The sequence below is a fragment of the Vipera ursinii genome (genome assembly GCF_947247035.1).
Source record: "Vipera ursinii genome assembly, chromosome: 7".
Classification (NCBI taxonomy): domain Eukaryota; kingdom Metazoa; phylum Chordata; class Lepidosauria; order Squamata; family Viperidae; genus Vipera; species Vipera ursinii.
In genome coordinates, this window is record NC_139521.1 from 2,621,323 (window position 1) to 2,647,580 (window position 26,258).

The following is a 26,258-nucleotide window of genomic DNA, read 5'->3' on the forward strand; positions in this document are numbered from 1 at the left end:
TCTGCTTCTGAGCACTTCCACTTAAAGCAGGGGTGGGGAACCGTGGCCCTTTTACAACTTGTGGACTTCAACAACCAGCTCAGGAATTCTGGGAGTTGAAGTCCACAAATCCTAAAAGGGCCACGGTTTCCCAGCCCTGGCCTAAGGATGTCTCTGATCCTTAGGTGTCTGGCTAAAGGCATCCTCAGCTAAGGAACTTCACAGCTTTCCACGGAAGCAGATGCATTATACTTTCTTCCAGCCCCCTCCTGTGGCTAAAATCTCCAAAGTCTGCTGTTGACAAGCTAATTCTTCCCTTTCAGGAGCCTGAGCATGTTCGACATGAGGTGTCCAGACGAGGGTGCTATGAATCAACCTCACAGTAAAGCTCGCCATGAGAAGCTTCAGATCATTCATCACCAGCTGAAGGAAGACGAGGATCAGTGGCAAGACGTGAGTAGGGGGTCTGTAGAGATGTGGTGGTCAGATCTAGTTGCTATCATAGAGCTTTTGCTGACCACGTTTAAATGACAGGCATAATAATCAATAGAACCAAGATCTTAATGCCACTCTATGCTGCTTTGATGAGGCCACAGTTGGAATATTGGGTTCAGTTTTGGTCGCCACAATCAAAAAAAGATGTTGAGATTCTAGAAAGAGTGCAGAGAAGAGCAACAAAGATGATTAGGGGACTGCTGGATAAAATGTGTGAAGAACGGTTGCTGGAGTTGGGTATGTCTAGTCCAGAGGTAGGCAACCTCGGCTCTTTTATGACTCATGGACTTCAACTCCCAGAATTCCTCAGTCAGCTGACTGAGGAATTCTGGGAGTTGAAGTCCATGAGTCATAAAAGAGCCAAGGTTGCCTACCCCTGGTCTAGTCTAATGAAAAGAAGGACCAGGGGTGACGTGATAGCAGTCTTCCAATATTTGAAGGGCTCCCCCAAAGACGAGGGGATCAAGCTGTTCTCCAAAGCACCAGAAGGCAGGATAAGTAGCAACGGATGGAAACTCATCAAGGAGAGAAGCAACCTGGAACTAAGGAGAAATTTCCTGGCAGTGAGAACAATTAACCAGTGGAACAACCTGCCTCCAGAAGCTGTGAATGCTCCAACACTGGACATTTTTAAGAAGAGACTGGACAGCCATTTGTCTGAAATGGTATAGGGTTTCCTGCCTGGGCAGGGGGTTGGACTGGAAGACCTCCAAGGTCCCTTCCAATTCTGTTGTTGTTGTTGTTATATTACATTATATAATTAATCTGAGACCCTGGAAAGTGTGAAGAGAAGAGCAGCAAAGGTTTGGAGGCCAAATCGTAGGATGAACAATTGAGACAGCTAGAAGTATGTCAAGTGTATGGAAGAGAAGGATCCGAGAGACACGATAGCTATCTTCCAATACTTGAGGGGCTGTCACAGAGAAAAGGGGGGGTTCACGTATTCTCCAGAGCACCTGAGGGCAGAACAAGAAGCAAGAGATGGGAACTTGGTGTAACATGGGAGTATCTCGATACTCCCATGTTACACCACTCCTGCGCGAGCTGCATTGGCTTCCGGTTGCCCTCCGGGTGCGATTCAAGGTGCTGATAATCACCTTTAAAGCCCTGCATGGCTTAGGCCCGGGGTACTTGCCAGACCACCTGCTGCCAATGTCAACCTCCCATCGCCCGGTTCGCTCCCACAGAGTCGGCCTCCTCAGGGTGCCGTCGGCCAGGCAATGCCGGCTGGCGACCCCCAGGGGAAGAGCCTTCTCTGTGGGCGCACCGACCCTCTGGAACGAACTGTCCCCGGAGCTGCGGATGGCCCCTGACCTTCGGTCCTTCCGCCGTGACCTAAAGACCTGGCTATTCCAACAAGCGGGCCTGGACTGATCATAGTTTTTAAATTTGGTTTTTTTTATTGGTTTAAATTGTTCTTATTTCTTACATTGTTTAATCCTCTTTTTTAATTTTTGTGTTTATATCTTTTAACTTTTTTATTGTTGTGAGCCGCCCTGAGTCCTCAGGGAGAAGGGCGGCATATAAATTTAATAAACCTTAAACCTAAAAACTTACCAAGGAGAGAAGCAACCTAGAACTAAGGAGGAATTTCCTGATGGTTAGAACAATTAATCAGTGGAACAACCTGCCTCCAGAAGTTATGCTCCATCACTGGAGGTGTTCAGAAATAGCCTGGGCAACCATTTCACTGGGATGAGATGGTATCTCCTGCTTTTTTTTTTTAATTTGACAGTTTGGCCTGAAGGACTGGAACTCTGGCAGTCTCCCACTGAAATATGCCTAGTCCTTGAGCCCCAAATTTATGTTTACGTCGTTGGGTATTTCTTCTCCTTTGTCTCTACTCCGTGCTTTCATGTAGGATTTAGCCCGGTGGAAAACCCGTCGTAGGAGTGCTTCCCAGGACTTGCTGAAGAAAGAAGCCGAGAGGAGGAAGATGGAGCAGCTACTCACTGGAGGAGAGGGAAACAGTGAGAGAAGGAAAAGCATCAAGACCTATCGAGAGATTGTGGAGGAGAAGTACGTTAGCCTTAAGGAAGCAAAGGCTGGTTGCAGGAGGCACAGCAGATCATAGTGAGGGGTTGAGTTGAGTGTATGAATGAGCCCAGGCAATTGTGGCATATTTAGAAACCATGGCTAAAGAAATGATGGTCCAGATATTGATCGAAAAGAATATTTGTAGCTCAGAGTTGAACTGTGGGCTCCTGGTTGCTTTCTGAGCTTGGTGTTTTTCTTGCAGAGGTTTCATGACCCAAACTTGGTGGAGCAGTGGGCTAATGCCTCCCTAAGTAACACCAGCTGCCTGCAATGAGTGCAGGTTCGAATCCCACCAGGCTCAAGGTTGACTCAGCCTTCCCTCCTTCCGAAGTAGGTAAAAGGAGGACCCAGATTGTTGGGGGCAATAAGCTGACTTTGTAATAATGCCGCTTGGGGGTGTGTGAAAGCCCTAATAAGCAGGCATATACATAGAATGAAGGCTACTGCTAAGTTTGTAAGCCGCCCTGAGTCTTCGGAGAAGGGCGGGATATAAATGGAATTAAAATATAAATAAATAAATAAATAAATAAATAAATAAATAAATAAATAAATAAATAAAATAAACTAGGTAACCTCCTCAGAGCAAACCTACTCCGCTGGAGCACAGATGAGGCTACCTAGTTGGGTAAACACAACATCTGCAAGAAAACAACCAAGTGCAGAGCGCCCCAAGGATCCCACAGTCTGGACCTATTTGCCTTGTGGCCCAAACCTGCGACAGTTCTGTTTGTAATATGTATTATTACATCATGCTTCTTGGAATCTAAAGCATAGGGACGTGTCCAACTGCTGGCTGCAACTGTGCGTGTGTGTGTGTGTGTGTATTTGTAGAACATCAGGGCTTGAGTTGTCCATCAAAGAAGAAATAGGACTAACAGGCCAGTAAAAATCCCAAAGGTGCTTTTTTTTCAGGAGGCAACTGGCCTTTCTTGTTTTTGCTTTGAAGAGCTTTCTCTTCTCATCCAAGAAGCTTCTTCAGCTCTGATATAAGGTTTCCTGCCTGAGCAGGGGGTTGGACTAGATGACCTCCAAGGTCCCTTCCAACTTTATTATTATTATTATTATTATTATTATTATTATTATTATTATTATTATTATTATTATTATTAGGCAGTGGGGAATGGAAGGATCTATACTCCTTGCAGACAGCTGGTCATTTGCATCTTTTTAGAGAGTCGTTGAGGCCACTTGGAGGTTTATCTGTGACTTCTAGGTCACCTGAGTGGTGCAAATGGGTGTGGAGACTTCTTGGCTGCAAAGTGAAGGGACACAGGGGAGTGAACACCCTGACAAACCTCCCAGTGGCCTCAACGACTCGCTAAAAGGGTGCAAATGACCAGCTGTCTGCAAGGAGTATAAATCCTTCCGTTGCCCACCATTCAGCCAGAGTCGAAGAAGCTTCTGGGATGAAAAGCAAAGCGTCTTCAAAGAAAAACAAGAAAGTCCAGGTGCCTCATGACAAAGCACCTGGATGACTGAAAATCTCCATAGACGGATCAGTAAAAAAAGCATTGGTCCCGATCTTCTGCTTCACATGTTAGTTATCCATGTGCACAGTCCTCGCTATGACTCTAAATATAAGGGTCTGTAGAGTAGCAGAAGGGCATGGCAACTTTGCAACTGCTTATGAGATAAAAGTCGGGTTTCTTTTCTCTTATGCCGTTGCCCACTCGGGCTCCAGACGTGTCATTCTGCAATCTTCTCCGAAAGATTCTTTTTCAAAAGGCTAACTGGACTTTTCTTTTTTCTCTTAAAAAAAAAAGATTTGGATTCACTTATAAAATACCGAAATGCAGAAACAAATAGTAACCGTTGCAGTAAAATAAGACCTTAAGATCGAACCTCCACTTTTTTACATTTCTATAGAAGTGCGAACTCGCCATTTCTGTTTTTTATTTATTTATTTTTTTATTGAAAAGTTTTACAATACATTTTTTTAAAAGATAAACTCCCTCCCTCCCCCTCCCCTCCCCCTTACCCTCCCTTACCTCCCCCCCCCCGGACTTCCCAGAGCTGAATACAGGGTATAAACTTTACAAACTTAAGCTAAAATATGCTAACAAGCTAAAAAAAACCACATTAAAATCTATCGCACTTTAACTCCCCTTAAACATAACTAAATTACTAACAAATAAAGAATAACTAATAATACATCGTATAAAACTAATACTTATTCAAATGCTAAATGAAACTTTTTAGTCCCATATTTATTCTGGATATATTCCATCCATCTTCTCCATTCCACAATGTATCTCTGTTGCGATTGTTCTTTCAAATATGCTGAAATCTTTGCCATTTCCGCCAGGTTTGAAACTTTCAAAGTCCATTCTTCTATATTCGGCAGTTCCTCCTTCTTCCAATATTGCGCTACTAAGAGTCCTGCTGCCTTTATTAAATTCAACATCAATTTGGTTTCTATAACAGTACAATCTGTAATAATACCCAACAAAAATAACTGTGGAGAAAACCTTATCTCCTTCTTAGATATTTTCTGCATGTTCCACCCAATTTTAATCCAAAAAGCTTTAACTTTTTTACAAGTCCACCATATGTGATAATACGTTGCATCCTCACAGCCACACCTCCAACCTTTAGGCTGGCAGTTCGGATACATACTTGCTAGTTTTTTAGGGTCTAAATGCCACCTATAAAACATTTTATAAAAATTCTCTCTTAAATTTTGAGCCTGTGTGAATTTTACATTTCTGACCCAAATCTTTTCCCAAGTATCCATTGTTATAACCTCCTGAAAGGTTATAGCCATTTCTATGTCAGCAAATCAATCTACCGGTAATCAGTAAAACCCAAACTCAGAGTGTCATTTTTTTTTCCAGCTCGAGCACAAAGTCCAGAAGCGGTTTCCAAGTAGAAACAAAAGTGCTTATATTCTTTTCTTTTACCGAAACGGTCAGTTTAGCTAATTCTCTGCCAGTTCCGCCAGCTTTTGTAGCCGTTCGCCCACGGTGGGAATCGAAACATCCTTCCATTTTTTGGTGCATGGAGCAGCCTTGCTGCCGTCGCAACTGGACTTTCCTTGTTGTTGTATTTTTTTTTCCTTTGAAAACATTTCGCTTCTCATCCGAGGAGCTTCTTCAGTTCTCGGAAAGTTTTCAAAGGGGAAAAAAAAAAAACCAAACCAAGGAACTCCAGTTGTCTTTTGAAAGCAAAGCCACCTTTGGGAACGCCGCGAGAAGCTTCAGTTAACTTTCCCCGATCTTGTTTCTGCTCCCCTCGAAACAGGGAGAAGCGTGAAAGGGAACTTCACGAAGCCTACAAGAACGCCAGGTCTCAGGAAGAGGCGTATAACATACTCCAACATTACATTGAGAGGTTCACCATTAGCGAAGCCGTCCTGGAACGCTTGGAGATGCCAAAGCTTTTGGAAAGAAGCCATTCCGTTGAACCAAATTCACTCTCCCCATCCAGGGACCCCAATCCCCTCCAGTATTTACGGCAGCAGTCGCTCCCGGCCCCAAAGTTCACTTCCAAGTTTGAAGCCACCATCACCCCCGCCGGCGGATCGGATGGCAGCGCGCCCACCTGCTCCCCCTCCTCAAGCAGACCCCCGGGCTCCGTGGCTATGCCGCTGGTGACTCCCAAGCCTTACGCCCAGCCAAAAGATACCCAGGAGATTTTGAGAAACTTCAAGGTGGGTTGAGAGAGGAAAAGGCCTCCAGCCAATGGGCAGCGTACTTTACAAGTTTAATAAATAGGTAAGTAGGTAGGTAGAGACAGAGAGAAAGAGAAAGAAATAGGCAGGCAGGCAGGCAGACCGACCGACCGACAGACATGATAGATGATGGATGGATGATAGATGTGAATAGACAGTTAAATGTAGACAGACAGACAAATAGAGATGATAGATGATGGTGGATGGAAGGATGGATGGATGGATAGATAGAGATAAATGATGGATAGATATAGATAGATGATAGATAAAAAGTTAAAGGTTCCCCCGCACATGCGTGCTAGTCGTTTCCGACTCTAGGGGCCGGTGCTCATCTCCGTTTCAAAGCCGAAGAGCCAGCGCTTGTCCGAGGACGTCTCCGTGGTCATGTGGCCGGCATGACTAGATGCCAAAGGCGCACGGAACGCTGTTACCTTCCCACTGTAGTGGTCCCGATTTTTCTACTTGCATTTTTTACATGCTTTTGAACTGCTACGTTGGCAGAAGCTGGGACGAGTAACAGGTGCTCACTCTGCTACGCGGCACCCGGGATTTGACCCGTCAAACTGTGGACCATCTGATCGACAAGCTCAGCATCCTAACCCACTGAGCCACCGTGTCCCCTTTAGATGATAGATAGATAGATACAAATGATAGATATAGATGGATGATAGATTATATAGATATAGATGATAGATATAGATAGATGATAGATAGATAGATTAGATAGATAGATAATGCAGAGAAAGTAACAGTTTGATAGTTACAACTAATTGAGTAAGTCTTCTAGATAGATGAGAGAGAGAGAGAGTTAAATAATAGCTTGATATAGAGAGAGCAGTTTTGTAGTCTTAACCACGTTCCGTTTTCCTTCTCATTAGACCTAACCAAAGATGGTTTCGGAGCCTTAATCCACCTGCTTTTGCGTTTTGAAATGCAGGTCGAAGGAAAGATCACGGTGAACGGAGAAGCGAGCCATGGAGTGGAAGGAGAGCCAGACAAGGAAAGCTCAGCCCTTCTGTTTGAGCCTTCCCCCAGCCTTTCAGCCAAGCCTGACCAGGTGGTCGAATTGCATGGTGGATCTGGGGAGGGAAGTGCAGATCCCACTCCTGAACTCGTTCAGAAGAGCTTCATCGAACATGGTGGACACAGAGAGCAAGTTGTAAGGGCCAAATACTTGGGTTAGCAGGAGCCTGGACTGCCATCTGTCAGAAATGGTGTAGGGTCTCCTGCTTGGGGGGGGGGGTTTGGACTAGATGACCTATTCTATTCTTATTCTTATTCTACTCTACTCTACTCTACTCTATTATATTCCATTCCATTCCATTATTCTATTCTATTGTGTTCTGTTCTGTTCTGCTCTGCTCTGTTCTGCTCTGCTCTGTTCTGTTCTATTCTATTCTGCATTCTATTCTATTCTCTGTTCTTTTCTGTTATATTATTATATATTCTATTCTATTCTATTCTATTCTATTCTATTCTGCATTCTATTCTATTCTCTGTTCTGTTCTATTCTATTCTATTCTATTCTATTCTATTCTATTCTATTCTATTCTATTCTATTCTATTCTATTCTATTCTATTCTGCAAGTGTTTGTATCTTAGACCTCCAGGTAGTCAGTCGACTTATAACCATTCATTTATAGTATGAAGTCAATGCAGGCACTTCTCAACTTATGACCCACATTTGAGCCCAGAATTTTATGTTGCTAAGCAAAACATTTGTTCAGTGAGTTTTGCCTCATTCTGCGACTTTTCTTGCCACCGCCGTTAAGTGAATCACTGCAGTTGTCAAGTTAGCAACACGGTTGTTAAGTGAATCTGGCTTCCCCATTGACTTTGCTTGTGAGAAGGTCGCAAAAGGAGATCATGTGATCCCCAGGGGAACACTGCAAACCCTCAGAAGTGTGAGTCGGTTGCCAAAGCGTCCGAATTTCGATTACGTGATCATGGAGACGCTGCAATGGCCGTTAAGTGTGAAAAATAGGCATTAGTCCCTTTTTTTCCCCAGTGCCGTTGTAATTTTGAGTGGTCACTCAATGAACCGTTGTTAAGTCGAGGACTGCTTGTATCCATTTGGCTTGACAAACTTTTAAAACTTAGTTAATTTGGGACCTTACCTCACCACAAATTGCTTCCCTAAACAAGTCATTGAATCCCAAAAGCTGATTCAAACTAGAGAGAGTCATTTGTTTTGGGCAGGATATCCAGGTAATACATAAACCACCCTTCCTTTGGCTTCCGTTTTAACCGTGAATTCTATGTTTTCTGCAGGACTCCTTCACGGAAGAAGCTGAAACAGCCAGCCCAAAAGAGGGAACCGACTCGGAAGAAATGTTTCTGGGTAGGTTTTCTCCAAACGGGCATTTTTAAAGAACAGTAAACAGCCCTTAACGTAGCAATAGGAGGGAATCTGCGTAGCTCGGGGTTGACCTGTGGGGTCCTTGGTGCTCTCTGAGCTTGGTGCTTTTCTTGCAGATGTTTTATTACTCAACTTGGTCACATCATCAGTGCCAGAACGGAGGGGGGTTTGTGGAAAGGAGGAGGGGGAGGAGGAGGAGGAGGAGGAGGAGAAGGAGGAGGAGAGGAGGAGGAGAAAGGAGAAGATGAAGAAGAGGAGGAGGAGGAGGAGGAGAGGAGGAGATGAAGAAGAGGAAGAGAAGAAGAGGAGGAGGAGATGAAGAGGAGGAGGAGAAGAGGAGGAGAAAGGAGGAGATGAAGAAGAAGAGGAGGGGGAGGAGGAGGAGGAGGAGGAGAGGAGGAGGAGGAGGAGAAAGGAGAAGATGCAGAAGAGGAGAAGAAAGAGGAGATGAAGAAGAGGAGGAGGAGATGAAGAGGAGGAGGAGGAGGAGGAGGAGGAGGTGGAGAGGAGGAGAAGAAGAGGAGAAGAAAGGAGGAGATGGAGAAGAAGAAGAGGAGGAAGAGAGGAGGAGATGAAGAAGAGGAGGAGGAGGAGAAAGGAGGAGATGAAGAAGAGAAGAAAGAGGAGGAGATGAAGAAGAAGAAGAGGAGGAGGAGAGGAGGAGATGAAGAAGAGGAGGAGAAGAAGAGGAGAAGAAAGGAGGAGATGGAGAAGAAGAAGAGGAGAGGAGGAGGAGATGAAGAAGAGGAGGAGAAAGGAGGAGGAGATGAAGAGGAGGAGGAGGAGGAGAGGAGATGAAGAAGAGGAGGAGAAGAAGAGGAGAAGAAAGGAGGAGATGGAGAAGAAGAAGAGGAGGAGGAGGAGAGGAGGAGATGAAGAGGAAGAGGAGAAGAGGAGGAGAAGAAAGGAGGAGATGGAGAAGAAGGGAGGAGGAGGAGGAGAAGAAGAAGAAGGTGGTGCTCTCTGATCTTAATTATTTTCTCACAATTTTGAACAGTCATTAAATGAACTGTGGTAAACTGAGGACTACCTGTAGTAGTCCTCGACTTACAACCACAGTTAGAACTAGAATTTCCATTGCTAAACGAGCTGCATCTGATTTTTCCCTCCCGTCAGACCAGCCGAGAAATATATTCAGAAACAACAGAAAAGAAATGCCAAGGAATTATATTAGCAGCTTTGGATATAAATTGTGGGTATCGCTAAATTTAAGAAATCCCTCGAAAGTAATTAACTAACTACAGGATTCAATATGTAATTATTTTCTTATAAATTAATAATAACGTGGAAGAGGGGAAAAAACATGCCCTCCCTCTTAGTTTTATAAGTTTTGCAATCATTACCGCAGTAGTTAACTCAGCTTGATGCAGGAAAGCGTTCAGAAGAATTACTGTTAAGAATATTTTAAGAAAGCAAGGCGGGCTGCCTTTTCGTAGCTGTGCCCGATGATGCATGTTTTTGCTTTTGTTTAAAATTTAATTCCCAAAAGTGGAAGGTTGAAGAAAGCAGCCGCAAATCACTTCTGTACTGATGCCATAAAAACTTAAAAATACCGTTTCCCCCCGAAAATAAGACTGGGTCTTTTTTTTTTTTGCCTCCAAAAGAGGCACCAGGTCTTATTTTTGGGGTAGGCCTTACCTCACCTCCAGCACTGCCCCACCCAGTCGGTCCACTTCTTCTGGGACCAAAGTTCTGCAGCTGCATTCGGGTCTGCATTTTACAGTGAGGCCTTTCCAGAAGGCCTAAGTAGCCAAGTACTGAGCTATGGATTCAATCCATAACTTGGTGCTTGACTGCAGAGTTCTTGCAGAACCTAGCTATGGATTGAATCCATAGCTCGATTCTCAGCTGTAGAGGCCTTCTGGAAAGCCCCGTGACTGAGAAATGCAGGCCTGGCTGCAGAAGAGGCCTCAGAAGAAAAAGTGGGCTGGTGAGGAGAGGCCTGGCTGGGAGGTAAGCGGGTGCGGGGCAGGTGGGGCAGCTCCACCCACCCCCGCCCTAGCTTGATTTTTAGGTGTGTGGCCCACCCCAAAACTAGAGCTTATTTTGGGGGTAGGGCTTATATTAGGCCCACCCCAAAAAATCAAGCTAGGGCTTATTGTTGGTGTAGGCCTTACTTTCAGGGATACACGGTATGCACCTGGAGTCACACACGGTTGTGAAAATACAGCTAGTCCTTGATTTACTAACCAAAACAGAGCACAAAATTTCTGTTGTTAAGCGAGTGTTGTTAAGTGAGTTTTGCTCCCTTTTTTGACCTTCCTTGCCATGGTTGTTAGGTGAATCACTGCGGTTGTTCAGTTAGTGACCCGGTTGTTAAGGGAATCTGGCTTCCCTATGGTTTTTTGCTTGTCGAAAAAGGGGATCACATGACCCTGGGACACAGCAATTGTTTCTGACTTGTTTATTTTCTTGAGATCAAACTATGATTCAAACTATATATTTCAAATATATATATATTGGGGGAATTTTGGCCAAATGCGAGGTTTAATTTTATCTTTTTTTCTTCTTTTTTGTCTTTTTAATGGATTAGCTCCAGACCTCAGAGAATCCAGCACAAAATTTTCCTGTGCCAAACTCACGGTGGCCCACATGGGACTATCTTCCGTCCACAACCATCCCGATGAAATAGAGTCAAACCGTGGCCTGAATTTGACTGGAGAGCCCAAAACGCTCGAAAGAGGAGAACAGAACGGTACAGAAGCTTCGGCTAGCCAGAAGGTAACTTTAAGATGCGCGTCTGAGAAGCGAGTGAAATCTTAACGTTATCCTTCTCTTCTAGCGGTAAAACACCAGTCTATTCAGTGAATATTCCGGGAATGATCGAAAATGAAAATGCTGATCTATTCTTTTGTAGAGAGCCACAGAGATGGTCTTGGCAGGAATACTCAGAAGCTGTCGCAGAAAGAAAAACAGCAGGAGTTTTCCTAAAACCTGGATAAGACGCAGTGTTAGGAAGCGTTACCACTAGGAAGTATTATGCTGGTTCTCAGTGACTCGTTGAGATATAAGACAACGCAACAAGACTTGAAAAATTCAGTTAGCACAGCCTAGCTCAATAAAACGTAGTTCTGCTTTACAGTTTCTTGGTCTGAACAATCTCAAAAGGCTGATGGTTGTACTACTTGGTTGATGTGCTGATGATGTTCTTTACAAATAGTTCCAGGTCCAGATAGAAACTTTGGAGGCTCCGAAACAAGGTGAAGACCTACTTTTGTCTCTTCTGAAGAAGGTCCCTGAGACAACCCAAGGGGTTTTGCAGGACGTTCCCTTAAAAGATCAAAAAGGTAGATTTCCTAGCTAGGAATGAACAAATCCGCCATTTTTGGTTTCTTTCCCCGAAACCAGTCGCCCAAAAAAACAAATTATGTCACGTTTGCTGGGGCCAGCATCCATTAGTGGCATCTGTTTGAAGCTCAAATGCCACCAGTATCTGTGGGTGTTGTTGTCAAGGGTGAAACTTTGGCAGCTACATTCCTCTTGTGTTTCATCTTGCCTTTAGATTAAGGGGGAGGGAGAGAGATGTTACTTTCAAGAGGGTTAAATGGAGAAACGAAACCTCTTCGATTAGCTGAAATGGGAGCCTGAAGCCTTGTCAAGGACACCGGAACAGGTGTGGATTTGAAGCAGACAGTTCCCATCACAAAGTGAACTTGTTAATATGAAGTACGAAAGATGTTGGGGATTTGGCTGGGAAATTTATTGTTTATGAATTGGTGTTGGAACCTTAGAGTCAGTTTTGCTTCGACAAAACCACGCAGTGTATTCAATAAACAGTAAGATTTTCAGAAACGGAATGAACCCGGAGTTTTATTTGGATTCTTGAAGCTGGATGTTGACAGTTATCTAACAATCAGAGCAGACGAGGCTTCACTGCTGTTTCAGACAAGGTTTCTTTTTAACCAGGAATATTATCGTCTTTGTTGTTTCAAATGGTTTGTTCTTTTGGAAATCCTTTGAGGATTTCAGAGGGAGGTGCGAAACTGTAAAAAAAATAAATAAGAAAAATTGGCACATCTGTTGAACTTAAACAATTTTGAAAGCTTAATTTTAGCTGTTTTTTTTCTTTTTCTGCAGCCGCCACTGAGAACAGGGACATACCAAATGTAAGTTGATCTTATTTGAAATCTTGAACTTGCTTTCATGCCTAAGACGGGATTAGAACTCACTGTCTCCTGGTGATTGGCCCAGAGTCACCCAGCTGGCTTTCATGCCTAAGGCAGGACTAGAACTCACCGTCTCCTGGTAATTAGCCTAGAGTCACCCAGTTGGCTTTCATGCCTAAGGCAGGACTAGAACTCACCGTCTCCTGGTGTTTGGCCTAGTCACCCAACTTGATTTTATGCCTAAGACAGGACTAGAACTCACCGTCTCCTGGTGATTGGCCCAGAGTCGCCCAGCTGGCTTTCATGCCAAAGACAGGACTAGAATTCACTGTCTCCTGGCGATTGGCCCAGAGTCACCCAGTTGGCTTTCATGCCTAAGGCAGGACTAGAACTCACCGTCTCCTGGTGTTTGGCCTAGTCACCCAGCTTGTTTTTATGCCTAAGACAGGACTAGAACTCACCGTCTCCTGGTAATTAGCCTAGAGTCACCCAGTTGGCTTTCCTGCCTAAGGCAGGACTAGAACTCACCGTCTCCTGGTGATTGGCCCAGTCACCCAGCTGGCTTTCATGCCTAGGACTGAACTTATCTTCTCCATCTACGTGTACCATCTGATTTCCCTCTCCTTTGCAATCCAAGTTAGTGACCATGTTGTAAAGCGAGGATTACCTGTAATGTCTTTTTTAAACCACCTTTTGTAAGCTAACGTTGAGATCCTGATCTCATTCTAGCTAGATGCTACAGCGTGCAGCATCACAGCCCATGTTCAAGCCATTTAGTAGAAACGGGATAATTGTTGGGACTCTCCTTATCGAAAATCTACAAGATACAATTGTCTGAGAATGAGGGTCAGCCAAGGTGGCGCTTGCAAACCTACCTGTAGACAACTTGGAATGACTTTGTCTAAAAACATGCAGTGGACCTGTGTTAATTTGCTTCTAATTGTCTATTTGGTCAACTTTTTGAAGCGTTCGGTTTGCTGGGCTTGGGATCCGGAAGAAGAACGTAGGCGCCAGGAACGGTGGCAGCGGGATCAAGAACGTCTCCTTCAGGTAGACCCCCGTTTGGGGTTATTTCTCACATATATGCTTGTTTTCACAAAAGAGAAAAGGCAATTTATTTGTATCCCGCCTTGGTTATTTTTACAAATAACTCAAGGCATCTAACACATCTTCTTCCTCCTATTTTCCCACAAAAAAATACCTGTGAGGTGGTTTGGGCTGAGAGAGCGTGGTTGGCCTAAGATCACCCAACTGGCTTTCATGCCTAAGGCAGGACTGGAACTCACCATCTTCTGGTGATTGGCCTAGAGTCATCCAGCTTGCTTTCATGCCTAAGGCAAGATTAGAACTCACCGTTTCCTGGTGATTGGCCCAGAGTCACCCAACTTGCTTTCATGCCTAAGGCAGGATTAGAACTCACCGTCTCCTGGTGATTGACCCAGAGTCACCCAGCTTGCTTTCATGCCTAAGGCAGGATTAGAACTCACCGTCTCCTGGTAATTGGCCCAGAGTCACCCAGCTTGCTTTCATGCCTAAGGCAGGATTAGAACTCACCGTCTCCTGGTGATTGGCCCAGAGTCATCCAGCTTGCTTTCATGCCTAAGGCAGGATTAGAACTCACCGTCTCCTGGTGATTGGCCTAGAGTCACCCAACTTGCTTTCATGCCTGAGGCAGGACTAGAACTCACTGTCTCCTGGTGATTGACCCAAAGTCACCCAGTCGGCTTTCGGGTCTAAGGCAAGACTAGAACTCACTAATAATAAAATAATCCCACTTCCATGCAGGTTTGGGATCTAAAAGGGAAAAAAAATCTTTGCTAGCAGCTCTTCCATAGATCCAGTTGAGATACCATTTCCTCCCGTTGGGTCAGGATTCCTGGTTCACAGCTTGCGTTGCTACTCTTTCCTTAGGAAAGGTATCAGAAAGAGCAGGAGAAGTTGAAAAAAGCGTGGGAAAAAGCACAGAAAGAAGTTGAAGAAGAGGAGCGCAAGTATTATGAAGAGGTATGAGGTCCGAGGTGTGATTGTGGACAGGTGGGGAATGTACCTCCAACTCAGTGCGCGCATCTAGTTGGTCTCCTTTCAGCTCGATCAGTGTGGTGGAATGTAGTCTGGATTCCCAGACGGGAGAGGCTGCATTCCAGACGAGCATGAGACGACTCAGTTTGTGGGAGAGAAAGAAGGAGAAAGAAAGTTTGTGGGAGAGAAAGAAGGTGAAGGTGAAGACAGCGCCTCCCCAATAGTTCCCAGGCTATTTGTAAATGCAGGTAGTAGAGTCTTCAGACTGGCCAGACTTTTGTCTCTGGAAAACGAACAATAAAGGAAATGGCCTAGAAAAATGTCAACGTGTCTTTCTTGATTTTTGGAACCCGACAATAAGCTATTATTTGAACAAAGTTTTTCGGCACGTGTACAGCCAATTCGTTCAGCCCTATGCAGAAGTGACTCAGCCAGCCAAGAAGTTGTCGTAAGGGTGAAAAATGGTCATAAGTCACTTTTTTCCGTGTCGTCGTAACTTTGAACGGTCACAACGGGGACAACCTGTATCCTTGACTCTGTTTGTAAGGCTCGTTTTTTCTTTCATTTTCAAAAGACTCTTCTGTTTGGAAGTTAAACTGGACTTCTTTTTTGGGTTGAAATATTTTGCGGCTTGTCCAAGTATTGAAGAAGCTGACTGAAGAAATTACTTGGAGAAGCAGCAAAACGTTTCAAAGGGAGAAGGGGAAAAAGTCAACTTCGAGGTAACTCTCATCTGGGTGACTTGAGAACCTTCATGAACTTTGGCCATCTTCTCTCCTTTAGGAACGCAAGATCCTTGAAGATACCGTGGTTCCATTCTTGTTGACTTCAAGCTCTGCAGAGCCCTTGTCTACATCGTCCTCCTTGACCGATGGAAACAGGACTATGGTGTGTTCGCTAGTGGACTTAAAGGCTAGAGTGGGATATATATATTTGAAGTTGGTAAAAATAAAAACGATGAACTCTGGGATAGAAGAGAAAATTCTTCTTTATTGCTGAGCTTTCGTCAACAAGCTTTTGACATCATCAGAGCAAGGGCTGAATGATAAGGGAGTCAGTACATACACTTGTATGGCAGTTATAACGACCATATATATATGTGTGTGTGTGTGTGTGTGTGTGTGTGTGTGTGTGTGTGTGTTTGTATATGTATATGTACATATATACATATATATATATATATATGTATACATATACATATATACATGTATATAGTCAAGGAGAGAAGCAACCTAGAACTAAGGAGAAATTTTCTGACAGTCAGAACAATTAACCAGTGGAACAACCTGCCCCCAGAAGCTGTGAATGCTCCAACACTGGAAGTTTTTAAGAAGAGACTGGACAGCCATTTGTCTGAAATGGTCTAGGGTTTCCTGCCTGAGCAGGGGGCTGGACTAGATGACCTCCAAGGTCCCTTCCAACTTATTATTATTATTATATGTGTGTGTGTGTATACACACACACACACACACACACACACACAAGTTTTGAAGAGAATACTTTATAGAATATAAAGCGATTGTTTTGACCTAGCCTTTAAAAAAAATTAAACATTGTGAAGAATGGTTGCAGGAACTGGGAATGTCAAGTCTAACAAAGATAATAGAATAGAATAGAATGGAATGGAATAGATATTAGAATATAGAATAGAATAGAATAGAATAGAATAGAATAGAATAGAATAGAATAGAATAGAATAGAATAGAATGGAATGGAATGGAATGGAATGGAATGGAATGGAATGGAATGGAATGGAATGGAATGGAATGGAATGGAATAATAGAATAGAATAGAATAGAATAGAATAGAATAGAATAGAATAGAATAGAATAGAATAGAATAGAATAGAATAGAATAGAATAGAATAGAATAGAATAGAATAGAATAGAATAATAGAATACAATACAATACAATACAAAACAAAACAATACAATACAATAGAACAGGAGAGGAGAGGATAAAGAAGAACACAAAGAGAATAGAATAGAATAACAGAGTTGGAAGGAAACTTGGAGGTCTTCTAGTCCAACCATTTCAGTCAAATGGTTGTCCAATCTCTTCTCAAAAACTCCCAGTGTTGGAGCACCTACAACTTCTGGAGGCAGTTGTTTCATTGATTAAATGTTCTGTCAGGAAATTTCTTCTCAGTTTCAGTTTGCTTGTCTCCTCGATTAGCTTCCATCGTTGCTTCTTCTCCTGTCCTTAGGATGGACTAGGGGTGACATGATAGCCGTCTTCCAGTATCTCAGGGGCTGCCCCAAAGAAGAGGGAGTCAAGCTGTTCTCCAAAGCACCCGAAGGCAGGAGAAGAAGCAACAGGTGGAAACTCACCAAGGAGAGAAGCAACCTAGAACTAAGGAGAAATTTCCTGACAGTGAGAACAATTATCCAGTGGAACAACCGGCCTCCAGAAATTGTGGATGCTCCAACCCTGGAGGTTCTCAAGAAGAGAGTGGTCAGCCACACTTGTCTGGAATGCTATAGGGTCTCCTGTTTGAGCAGGAAATTGAACTAGAACACCTCCAAAATCTCTTCCAACTCTGTTATTCTGTTGATATTGTGATTCTTGTCAAAAATAGAAAATATATATATTTTTTGTAAGCAGCCTAGAGAGTCACTGGATGTGAGCAGGCAGCTATATAAATTATTTAATAAACAAACAAACAAACAAATTACTATCTGGCTGTTTTCAAACCCTATTTTCTGATGGAGTCTTTCTAGCAGGGAGATTTATTTTATTTTATTTTATTATTTTATTCTTCAACCGTCTTAAGTATTACAAACCTTCTCTAGTTACTGGAATTAGCTGTTGGGAAATGCAGGGGAATTGGGACCCAGGTTTGATCTCTAGAGCATGGGTCCCCAACCTCCCGGTCCGTGGACTGGCAGCGGGCCACGGCCCACCAGCAACCGGTCCGCATAAACAAGGAAAGCCCCATCCACGGGATGAAGACAACACACAAAACTACGCACCCTCCGGTCCGCGGGAAAAAACCACCCTCCACGGAACCGGTCCCTGGTGCCCAGAAGGTTGGGGTACCTCTGCTCTAGATCCAATCAGTTGCTTTGCGTTAAAAGAAATCTGTCTTGTGGGCTGATTTTAGAGGGTTGGTTGGTTAATAAGATGGTAAATGAGACTGAATTCTTATATAGGATACCAGATTGTGGTTTGAAAGGCTTTGCTTTTGTAGCAGCACGGATTTTAAGCCCATTGAGGGAAAGATATCAGCCCTCTGAGGTAAATCTTACAATATAATATATGAAGGTCGGCAGTTTGGCGGGTCGAATCCCAAGTGCTGCGTAACAGAGTGAGCGCCTGTTACGCGTCACAGCTTCTGCCAACCTAGCAGTTCGGAAGCACGTAAAAATGCAAGTAGAAAAATAGGGACCACTACGGTGGGAAGGTAACAGCATTCCGTGCGCCTTTGGCATCCAGTCATGCCGGCCACAGGACCACGGAGACGTCCTCGGACAAGCGCTGGCTCTTCGGCTTTGAAACGGAGATGAGCACCGGCTCCTAGAGTCGGAAACGACTAGCACGCATGTGCGGGGGAACCTTTACCTTTACCTTTATAATGAGTCAACTCATAAAAATTACATACAATTCTTAAAGCAGCAACCTACCAGCCTCTGAGGTAAATCTTATAATATAATGTATCACATTATATATTATAATGAGTCAACTCATGAAATTACATACAATTCTTATAGCAGCGACGTATATAATATGATATATTTGTTTCGGCAGAATTTGATCGACCTAAGTTACTCGGAAGACGAGAACAAGCCAAACGAAGAGGCAAAACTGGAGACGTTGTTCCGTGAACAAGACGGCGGGCCCTTTTCAAAATGCAAGGAATATCAACCACAGGAGGAGATTGCGAGGTGCGTAAAAGCAAAAGAGATTTCATAAAGAAGATATCTGAGAAGAATGACCATCGGAAGAGAGATGGAGAAGATGGAGAAAGGCAGAAGCAAAAACTCTCCTGTGTTTGTCGTTCTAATTTCTCTAAGGAGGCGTGTTCAGACAATCGTTTCTTAGCTGCTTGCTGACTTTCACGCGTGAACCAGATGCCCTCAAATCAATATCAAATTAATATAAATTTCCTATGAGAAGCCACCATAGCAGCAACGGTGTTTTTGCTAGATGATATGTGAATTATTGTGTGTGCTTGTGCATTTGAGGGTTAATATTATAAATTTCTCTCTCCGTATTCTAAAGGCAGTGACTCATATCAGTTTTTCAGGATCTGTGGTGACTTTTAGCGTACAGTTGCATGAATACAGGCAGTCCCCGAGTTAACGACCACAACAGACCCCAAAATGTATGTTGCTAAGTGAAAAATTTGTTTTGCCCCATTTTACCACCTTTGTTGCGCCGGCCGTTCACTGAATCACTGCAGTTCTTAGTCATACGGTTGTTAAGTGGAACTGGCTTCCCTAATGACTTTGATGGTCCGAAGGTCGCCAAAGCGGATCACGTGAGCCCGGGGACCTTGCGACGGTCATAAATATGAGTCAGTTGCCAAGCGTCCGATTTTTGATCATGTGACCAAAGGGGATGCTGCGAAGGTCATAAATGTGGGAGACGGTCATAAGTTTGCTTTTTCAGTGCCGTCGCAACTTGGAGTGGTCACTAAAACAGACCGTTGTAAGTTGAGGACTAGCTGTATGTGTTTTTTTAGGAATAGACAAATACTTCTGCATTCATCAAAGAAACGACCTATTTAGATGTTGCAATTTTTCTACTTCACTACCAACAAGGAATCTAATCTTCCACAGGCTATTAACATTTATTTTGGTCATTAATTGTCAGTGGGGTGTGGACCTACCTAACATGCCAGGTTTGTATAAACTGTTATTAACTGAATTAGAAAAATAGGCTGCTATTTAACCGCCAGACCTACTCAGCTTTGGAGACATTAGGTAGCATTGAAGCTGCTTCAGATACCTGCTGGCTGCAGTTTTGGCAAAATGCAGATTAAAATATAATGATATAGTTATAGCAGAATGGGATTTTCCCATGGAAACCTAGATAGGGCAGCCTAGAAAAGTAAGTGCCCTCCTAACCATACCCAAGCACTCTGAATTTGTTGGCCATGTCCATTTTGCTCTCCGAGTTCATGGTGACCTAACCCTAAGTGGAATTTTCCTCCAATGGGATTTTCCCATGTATTTTACCAGGAAACATACAGTAGATAGGGCAGGCTAGAAAAGTCAGTGCCTTCCTAACCATACCCAAGCACTCCGAATTTGTTGGCGATGTCCATTTTGCTCTATGAGTTCATGGTGACCTAACCCTAACCCTAAGTGGAATTTTCCTTGAATGGGATTTTCCCATGTATTTTACCAGGAAACATAGAAAGGGCAGCCTAGAAAAGTAAGTGCCCTCCTAACCATACCCAAGCACTCCAAGTTTGTTGGCGATGTCCATTTTGCTCTCCGAGTTCATGGAGACCTAACCCTAACCCAAAGTGGAATTTTCCTCCAATGGGATTTTCCCATGTATTTTACCAGGAAACACAGATAGGGCAGGCTAGAAAAGTCAGCGCCCTCCTAACCATACCCAAGCACTCCGAGTTTGTTGGCAATGTCCATTTTGCTCTATGAGTTCATGGTGACCTAACCCTAGCCCTATAGGTAGTCCTTGACTTATGAGCCCAAAATTTCCATTTTTGAATCCACGCAGTTGTTACGAGAGCTTGCCCCCATTTTACGACCTTCCTTGCCGCAGTTGTTAAGCGAATCTCTGCAGGTTAGTTACCGTTAGTAACCCAGTTGTTCAGTGGATCCGGCTTCCCCCGTTGACCTTGCTTGTCGGAAAAACGGATCACGTGACCGTGGGATGCTGCTGCGACCGTCCTAAATAGGAGTCAGTTGCCAAGGGTCTGAATTTGGATCCCACGATTGCGGGGGATGCTACGATGGGTTGTAAGTGGGGAAAATACTCACCAGTCACTTTGAAGATAAAGGGCCATTGTAGCTTCAAACGGTGGCTAAATGAACAGTCGTAAGCCGAGGATTAACTGTGTTTCCCCCCCCTGCCTTTGTACAATATATTTTCTGTTTTTTCAGCACTGTGAATAAGGAAGAATATCATGTAGAAGGCTTAAAATGGAGACAAACAGATCAGGTTCCTACCCCAGAAGGCAGATCACCCAACAAAATGTCTTTGCCGTTATCTCCAGGTGGGTGGTGGCTTTGCAAAGCCTTCGCTTTTGGGGAAAAAAATATCACATTTTCGGCTTTTCAGTCACTTATCTTGCTTTCTCCTCACTGGTGTTGTATAATGTAAGGGACGTGGTGGCTCAGTGGGTTAGGATGCTGAGCTTGTCGATCAGAAGGTCGGCAGTTTGGCGGGTCGAATCCCGAGTGCCATGTAACAGAGTGAGCGCCTGTTACTCGTCCCAGCTGTTCTGAACCAGCCCTCTTCTGGCCTTGTAGTAAGGCAAACCCCTATTCAGAAAGAAGAGACTGGAGAGCGTCCAAGGCTAAAAGGCATCTGCCAAGATTTAATTACGCAGTTAACAAAAACACAAGAGCTTGTCTTCTCAAGCGGAAAAGTTGCTTTCAGCAACCAGCCCCTCCCCAAACACTCCTTTTATAGAGAGCTCAGGGCGTGGTCTCCCTGTGCCTCCTCCCGAGGAGTCCCACAGCCTTTCTTTATTTGTTCCTGCTCGACTGCCTCCTGCGTCGGGCGTCCTTGAACAGGGCCAGCTGTGGGTCATCTTCCTCCGCACTCTCGGGCTCACGCAGCTGAGAAGAGGTCCCCGGCTGAGGGCTCTGCAAAGCCTCCAAACCATCATCAGCCGGTTCGTTTCCCTCCCCCTCATCTGAGTCATCCGATACATCGGAGCCGGCTGTCGGACCCACAGGCTGGCCCTGAGTCACAACACCAGCTTCTGCCAACCTAGCAGTTCGAAAGCACGTAAAAATGCAAGTAGAAAAATAGGGACCACTCCGGTGGGAAGGTAACAGCGTTCCGTGCGCCTTTGGCGTCTAGTCATGCCGGCCACATGACCACGCAGACGTCCTCGGACAAGCGCTGGCTCTTCGGCTTTGAAACGGAGATGAGCACCGGCCCCTAGAGTCGGAAACGACTAGCACGCATGTGCGGGGGAACCTTTACCTTTTTTTATCTTGCTTTCTCCTCACTGGTGTTGTATAATGTACCAAGTTGAACCTGCTTCTAGAGCTGTAAAAGGCAGACGAAACGTCGAAAGGTCAGCAGTAAATTAAGCAGAGTATCTGAAACGTGCTAGCGTGTGTGTGTGTTTTTGTTTGTTTGTTTCTTAAAAAATCACTTCCTCTTTTGTGTTTCATCTTGCTGTCCTTGCGCCCAGTTCTTACCGAATATTCTCAGCTTGGTCTTAGCGATAGGTCTGTTTCTACCCTTCAAAGACAAAATAGTTCAATTCTGCACAATTTGAAAAGGCCTCCTCCTCCTCCTCCTCCTCCTCCTTCTTTCCTTTTCCCTTATCCTCCTCCTTCCTTCCTTCCTTCCTTCCTTCCTTTCTTTCTTTCTTTCTTTCTTTCTTTCTTTCTTCTTTCTTTCTTTCTTTCTTTCTTTTTTTCTTTCCTTCCTTCCTTCCTTCCTTCCTTCCTTCTTTCTTTCTTTCTTTCTTTCTTTCTTTCTCTGTTTCTCTGTCTCTGTCTCTCTCCCATCCTTCTTCATTCCCTCTCCTCCTCCACTTCCTTTTTCTTTCCCTTTCATCCTTATATTCTTCCTTCTTTCCTTCCTTCTTTCCTTCCTTCCTTCCTTCCTTCCTTTCTTTCTTTCTCTCTGTCTCTCTCTCTCCCATCCTTCTTTCCCTCTCCTCCTCTTCCTTCTTCTTTCTCTTTCATCCTTATATTCTTCCTTCCTTCCTTCCTTTCTTTCTTTCTTTCTTTCTTTCTTTCTTTCTCTCTGTCTCTCTCTCCCATCCTTCTTCTTTCCCTCTCCTCCTCTTCCTTCTTCTTTCCCTTTCATCCTTCTCTTCTTTCTTTCCCTGTCTCTCTCTGTCTCTCTCTCTCCCATCCTCCTTCTTTCCCTCTCCTCCTCTTCCTTCTTCTTTCCCTTTCATCCTTATCTCCTTCCTTCCTTCCTTCCTTCCTTCCTTTCTCTCCTTCTCCTCGCCCGTTTTTCTCTCCCGTCCTCCTCCTCCTCCTCAACTATGTAGAGTTCAGACTTGCTTTCCTTATGAACAGTTCTGTGCCTCTCGTTCCCTAACGTAAAATCCTCCCCTTGCAGATGTGCCGTGGAACCAACCGCTGGCAGCAGAGAAGAGCCCTGGCATTTCAGACATCAGACAGAAGGATTCACCGTTGGGGTATAATTTAGGCCTGGCGGGCAGTTCCCCAAAAGAGGTTAAGAGGCAAGTGCATTTTGAGCATTTTGATGCGATGCTCGATAGCTTATAAACTATTTAATTTATAGCAGAACCAACATCGGGCGGATGGTCTGCATAAATGGCACACCTTGGATGGAACTTCCTCCAGAAACCGGGTGAGAGACTGCGGAACTGAAGAGCGCCAACTTGTTCGTTTACTTATTGATTTATTTTTCAAGAATTCAGGAACACAGATTAAACATCGGAGAAGAGGGCTAGTAAACTTTAACCCTAACCAACATTGCTTACGTGGAAACTTGATCTTTGAGTTCCATTTCCGTCCCTGGGGCTATAGGATAGGATCTGACTTGGTCACCTGTGGTGGGAAAGAGACAAGCCGATTGCAACTTGGATGGTCTTTCTGGATATTTCTGTAGAATGTTTGATACCAACAGCCATGGTATCCTTCTGGATGGACTGTCAGAGTTGAAATGTGGTACCACTCCTGCTTGGATGGTTGGAAGTGCTGAGCAACTAATCTTAATCAGAATAGAGTTTGCATGGAAGGCACCTTGGAGAAATAATAGAAATAGGAATAGGAATAGAAATAGAAATAGAGTAGGATAGGATAGAGTAGAGTAGAGTAGGATAGAATAGAATAGAATAGAATAGAATAGAATAGAATAGAATAGAATAGAATAGAATAGAATAGAATAGAATAGAAGAATAGAATAGAATAGAATAGAATAGAATAGAATAGAATAGAATAGAAGAATAGAATAGAATGAATATAGGAATGAAGAATAGAATAGAATAGAATAGAATAGAATAGAATAGAATAGAATAGAATAGAATAGAATAGAATAGAATAGAATAGAATCTGGAAGGGACCCTGGAGGTCTTCTAGTCCATCCCCCTGCTCAAGCAGGAGACCCTATCCCATCTCAGACAAGTGACTGTCCAGTCTCTTCTTAAAAACCTCCTCCAGCGGAGGGCCTTCTCCATGGTGGCTCCCTCCCTGTTATTTTGAAGCACCATCATTTCCCAGTTACATCCACCTGATGTCCTGGTTCCGACAGATGAAACTCTTCAAAAGAACTCCGAGGCGTGGTTTGCCTCAAAGGATCTTTTATTCAAGTAGCAGAATATCGACACTTACCTAATCGAAGCCAAAAGCTGAATTTCTCCCTCCCCCGGGCACCCAGTATCAAAGCACAATTCCCTCCTCCAATTGACCATCATAAATCACGTTCCCCAGTTAGCTTCCTCTCCAGCTCTCCAGCCCGCCAATTCTTTTATCAGCTCTGAGCTCAGTAACCTTGATTCTCACGCTAAGTTTAGTGTTGTTATGTCTAGCTGGACTCTCATTCGCATCCCCCTCCCCACCTCCCAGCATCATCTAACTCTAAAAGCAAACGGGGAAAAAGATGGCTACATTTCCATCCGTTGTCAATGCAAAAACATCCGAGGTTACCAGCAGCGTTGACGCCTGACCCACTAAAGCAGGGAGTCAGAGGATGTTAAGGGTCCCCCCTCTTAAGGAGGTCCATCTGGCGGGACCAGGAAACAGGTTCTTCTCCATGGTGGCTTCCTCCACTTGGAAGATCATCCCTCCAGAAATTAAACTGGTCCCCCACTTCAACGCTCTCTCGTAAAGCCCTGAAGACCTGGTTCTGCCAGCGGCCCTGGGGAGCCCAGAATGGGATGGAGCCCATCCAATGGCTTATTTGACTGTGTATTGTTGCCGGGGGGGGGAGCGTTATCATTTTTTAAAATTTATTTTATTTATACTGTGTTTTTATTGGTTGTAAGCTGCCTAGAGCCGCTGGAGGGGAGTAGGCGGCTATATACACTTTCTACATAAATTAATAAAGCTTTATTAGAATTTATTTCTTGTTTTCTATTCCAGGGCAGCTTCCCAAGGCAGCTCCAGATCGGGGCCATCATCACCATGTTCTCCTGCCATTCAAAGCCAGCCATCTAACAGGTATCAAGGACCCCCAAGACATTTTACAAGCCAATTAAAGACTTAAAAACTCAGCCCGAAGTTTAATTCATGCGGCCGTGGACCTTTGATGTACAGAGCCGTGCTTATTTTATTTGCAACCTTTATACTCGGGTTTACTCCCGGAACGCCAAGACAGCTTGAGAAGGACAGGACTAAACAAAGCAGTTGAACTATACTTACAAGCAAAATCTTAAATGCAAAAGCATGGAAAGGATGGGGAAGTGTGGCCGTAGTTACCAGCCCAACACCTAAAAGGCAGAAGTTAACCCCGAGAACGATTGGCCATAATGGACGGCAGATTTATCAGCTGATTTTTTTCACAACTAGCCAACATTCCCGCAGTCACACCTGTGGCGGAAGAAAAGTTCAGAAGAAATTGCAGCCCTGAGGTTGAAACTCCACCATTTTCGTACATTCCTCCACAGGGGTTCCCCCTTGGGGCCTCGTTGGTGGAATGGGACGGCTTGACACGGCCTGCTCACCTTGGGAGAATTCAAGAATTCAATTGCTTTTCAAAATTATTTTGGTTGTCCCTCTTTTGGCCTCCTTCCTTTAATGATTCTATTACACCATTTCTTCGATATTTAGAGTAGGATAGGATAGGATAGGATAGGATAGGATAGGATAGGATAGGATAGGATAGGATAGGATAGGATAGGATAGGATAGAGGAATGAAGAATAGAAAATAAATTAGAATAGAATAAAATAGAAATTTAAAATAAAATTAGAATAGAATAGAATAGAAATTAGAACAGAAAATAATACAACAGAATAGAATAGAAATTAGAATAGAATAGAAATTAGAATAGAATAGAAATTAGAATAGAATAGAAAATAGAATAGAATAGAATAGAATAGAATAAAATAGAAATTAGAATAGAATAGAATAGAATAAGAATAGAGTAGAGTAGAGTAGAGTAGAGTAGAGTAGAAATAAAGAATGGAATGGAATGGAATGGAATGGAATGGAATGGAATGGAATAGAATAGAATAGAATAGAATAGAATAGAATAGAATAGAATAGAATAGAATAGAATAGAATAGAATAGAATAGAATAGAATAGAATAGAATAGAATAGAATAGAATAGAAGCTGGAAGGGACCCTGGAGGTCTTCTAGTCCAGCCCCCCGCTCAGGCAGGAGAACCTATACCATCTCAGACAACTGACTCTCCAGTTTCTTCTTAACTAGCCTAACTTAATTAGTGTAACTCTTGTCCCGCAACAAGTCATCTCATGGTGAGTTGGCCAGGGTGGGTTGTCCTGCAGCCGGTTTA

The 26,258-nt window shown here is 43.8% G+C and overlaps 1 protein-coding gene across 1 annotated transcript in view; it reads left to right on the forward strand.

Moving 5' to 3' along the window:
- Nucleotides 1–26,258, forward strand: part of LIMCH1 (LIM and calponin homology domains 1) — a gene marked incomplete at both ends in the record, with an annotated part of 108,430 nt that overhangs the window by 65,407 nt on the left and 16,765 nt on the right. Inside the window, 14 exons of the mRNA XM_083368054.1 lie at nt 303–432; nt 2,336–2,493; nt 5,752–6,160; nt 7,119–7,340; nt 8,453–8,522; nt 11,074–11,261; nt 11,701–11,827; nt 12,618–12,646; nt 13,613–13,696; nt 14,558–14,650; nt 15,449–15,553; nt 18,413–18,549; nt 20,740–20,852; nt 22,895–23,018. Coding sequence (XP_083224180.1) covers nt 303–432; nt 2,336–2,493; nt 5,752–6,160; nt 7,119–7,340; nt 8,453–8,522; nt 11,074–11,261; nt 11,701–11,827; nt 12,618–12,646; nt 13,613–13,696; nt 14,558–14,650; nt 15,449–15,553; nt 18,413–18,549; nt 20,740–20,852; nt 22,895–23,018 — 1,989 coding nt within the window. The remainder of the gene's footprint in view (nt 1–302; nt 433–2,335; nt 2,494–5,751; nt 6,161–7,118; nt 7,341–8,452; nt 8,523–11,073; nt 11,262–11,700; nt 11,828–12,617; nt 12,647–13,612; nt 13,697–14,557; nt 14,651–15,448; nt 15,554–18,412; nt 18,550–20,739; nt 20,853–22,894; nt 23,019–26,258) is intronic.